The 3,429-nt window shown below is 36.8% G+C and overlaps 1 protein-coding gene across 1 annotated transcript; it reads right to left on the bottom strand.

Annotated features, from left to right (window-relative positions):
• Positions 1 to 2,103: 2,103 nt before the first annotated feature.
• LOC124404704 lies at positions 2,104 to 2,868 on the bottom strand. The gene has a single exon (XM_046879034.1). It carries the CDS (start codon positions 2,866 to 2,868, stop codon positions 2,104 to 2,106), a length of 765 nt encoding a protein of 254 aa, XP_046734990.1.
• Positions 2,869 to 3,429: the final 561 nt, after the last annotated feature.

Below are 3,429 nucleotides of genomic sequence, written 5' to 3'. Positions count from 1 at the left end.
CCGTACCACGTGACCCTCTGGCCCAATTATCGATCACCGAACACCGGAAAAGGATCACGTGACGAAATCTCGCCGAAAATCGACCGGGATCGTCAGGATCGCCGCTCGTCTTTTCACATTCTACGTTCAGCCTAGATTCCAACTAGACGTGTTTTCGCTAACGTTATTCTCGCTATCTTTATATTCTTTCGCTTATACATTTCAACTCAGTGTTCTTCTCTCATCTACCTGCTTTCAACTACCGCCTATCTCTGTACCTTCTTCTATCTTCTATCTTTGTAAGTGAGGTTTTTTCTATCTATTTTGTGAAGCCACGAATTTACTTGCTTTATATCTTTTTCTCTCTTTTCTTGCCTATTATCGATTTTCTCTCTTTTATCTCGCAGTTTGCTCTGCGTGAGCCACGTGGGCTCGTATCGTATTCTCTTCTTATCTCTTATCTTATTCTCTCCCTTATTATCGAATATTGCAAGTAATTTCGCGACTGGTTAGTTTACTATTATTTGTAGTGACTATTATCTATTTCCTTGATTTATCTTGTTTGAATGATTTTCCTGATATCGCTGAATAGCAGCGCCTTACTTATGCTTTCGTAGAATATCTCTGAATACCGTATCTTATTTGAATCTCTGATTTATTGTTCTCAGTAGTGATTGTTAAATCAATTAGCTTATAAAGTCTCTAATTTTGTCTCTTATTTCGTTTCTCGCTATCTAAAATCTATTTTCTCTCTGTATCTCTTTTATAATTTCTCAAGTATCGTTTCTTTGATTTCTTAATATTTTGCTGATTTGAATATTATCGAATATCTTTCTGATTTAATTATTATCGAATATCTTGGAGGAATTATATCGTAAGCGTACCGCGTGCGCGATCTCATATCTCATATCATATATCATAGCCGTTGTTCTCTTTTGACATTGGACTATTGTGCCGTACCGAATAACACCTTTTTCACCGCTTTCTTTGCTAATACCGCTATTACGTAGTTTGTCCGTAGATCTCTAGTTTGTAATATATCGCATTATCATATTTTGCACTCTATAATACCTGTTCTTGACACGTCAAGATATCTATTTCTTGTTTATCGTAATTATAATATTTCGTCGTATCGCATATATCGCAAGCTGGAACCTACGTATTTCTCTAATTTCTCTTGTAATTTCTATCATACCTGTTTTATATTATTTCGCTATACTTAATTATTTCTGACTTCGCTTCAAGTATCAAATTATCTCACTGACTTGTAACCCTCGCCTTGTCGATTAATTGCAATATCTCTTGTTCTCGATTAATTGTAATATCTCTTGTTTCTCGATTAACTATAATATCTTTTGCTTCTCGATTAACTATAATATCTTTTGCTTTTCGACTAACTATAATATCTCTTGCCTTCTCTCGCCAATTGTATTCTCATATCTTCTATCTATTATCGTGCCTCATTATTGTTACACATTGCTGCGATTATTCTGTATTTCTATGTGATCATATCTTTCTCGCCATACTATGCTATTTGATTTGAATTGTAACAATTAGTTTAAGAACCTTAGATTGTGCATTGCATGCTAGCCTATTTCTTATCTGCTTTGTAAACTTGCTGATCGTTATATCGAGTAACAGTATCGCGATCACCCGCTTCATACCGCTAAATTACTTGAATAATTGTATCGCTACAGTGTTATCCTTGAATTCAACTTTCTCTCTGGCTGTACCTGAATTTCTCTGCTTGTCTTATCAATACAATTGATACTTTTACCATTTTCTTTAATATTGTGTTTTATCGAATTGGATACGACCCATCCCCTCTACCATTATCTTTACCTGCTGAGTGAGCTGTGCAAAACCGTCGTAGAATCTGATCTATTTCGTTATATCGTATTCTCTAATTATCATATCTCTGACGCTACTGCGTCTGGCGCCCAACACTTATCTCTTTTTCTAATTATCGTTTTATTTAGTGATCAGGTCAGTAACTGCGCCGTAGGGTAGCGTGATATATCCCTCCCTCAAGAATTATCTCTATTTTCCTTATTAAATAATAATCACGTTGCAACATATTATTTTCTACATCCCTACATTTAACATATTACTCTAAAAATTGGCTTATACTAATTTCTTCACCGTGCCACTAATCGGACTGTACTCAACGACCCGATCGTGCAAGGTCATACAGTAGGCTGCGGTATTTCGAGGAAATTCTACGCTTGCTTCAAAGTCCAGCCGGATGTCCACCGGTCCGGTTTTCAATGATTCATTTTGTTTTGAGCAATCGATGATGATCAGGGGCGCGCGTTTTATAAATTCACTTTTCGAGAGCAGAGGTTCGGCTTCCTTGTTGTAGTAGGATGTTTGAAACTGGACATACATATCGTACAGAATGGCGTATTGATTATTGGAAATATCTAGATTTAAATTCCCATAGGGGTAACACTGTGAGTTGAGAAAGAGTTTCACATCTCTTATTCTAAAATGATCGAATTCGCTAGCATTTTTCAATGCCTCGTTCTTCCTTGCAGTTTGGAATCCCATTATGACGTATCTAGGCTTCTCCAGCTGCGTCGATGTCTTGACCACCCAGACATGCCACGTCGTTGACGGCAGCATCGGATACACGTACGTTTCCCAAGAACGAAATCTCATGGGAATGGCCGAGTCCTTGGCGATGTAGTTAAGTAGCTGGATTTTCGGCTTGTCGGCTAGTTTGATGTAGGGTAGCAGCCACTCGACTTTTTTAAGGGTAATTTTAAACTTCTCAGTAGTGTTTGTCTGAAGTACAGCATTTAAATCGGTGTTAGTGCGTGTGAGAATCAACTCATATTTAGCATCAGAGTTGTGAAAATAGTAGTCTGAAAGAAATGCACTACTCATTACTTTTAATAATGTCGATTTGATAATTTTCCCATTACAAAATACAAAATTAATGTGTAATGAAGGCGTGTTTCATTACAAATTAAGAAAGTAGTGTGTAATGAATGCGTGTTCCATTACAAATAAAAAAGTAATGTGTAATGGATGCATTTGCCATTACAATATAAAAAAGTAATGTGTAATGAATGAGTGCTCCATTACAAATTACAATGAAAAAAAAAGTAATTTGTAGTGGAGAATATTCCATTACAAATAGAAAAATTAGTGTCCTCGCATTAGAACCTTGTACAATGCGGTTTCATTATTTTATTTTGCTTTTTTGACCATTTGTGATTGTTAGGTTGGCAACATTGCCGGCCCGCCTCACCGACTCTCCTCTTATCCCCCACCCTACCTACTACGCCGCGCGGCATTCACCCTCTCGCACTGTGACTACATGAGAGGCTTGCCGGTCTACGCCGCACGTATTATTAGAGACTGACTTGTGATATTAAGTAACTGTGATATAAGAGGAAGTAAAAGAAGAAGACTAGAGACCAAATATAAATAATAAAATAACTA

The sequence above is a fragment of the Diprion similis genome, chromosome 3 (assembly GCF_021155765.1).
Source record: "Diprion similis isolate iyDipSimi1 chromosome 3, iyDipSimi1.1, whole genome shotgun sequence".
In the NCBI taxonomy this organism is placed as follows: Eukaryota; Metazoa; Arthropoda; class Insecta; order Hymenoptera; family Diprionidae; genus Diprion; species Diprion similis.
The sequence above is the reverse complement of the archived record's forward strand: the minus strand, read 5'-3'. Positions and strand labels throughout refer to the sequence as shown.

Excerpts from the sequence above, each read along its gene's own strand:
- LOC124404704 (XM_046879034.1), bottom strand. The coding sequence starts at position 2,868 with ATGAGTAGTGCATTTCTTTCAGACTACTATTTTCACAACTCTGATGCT.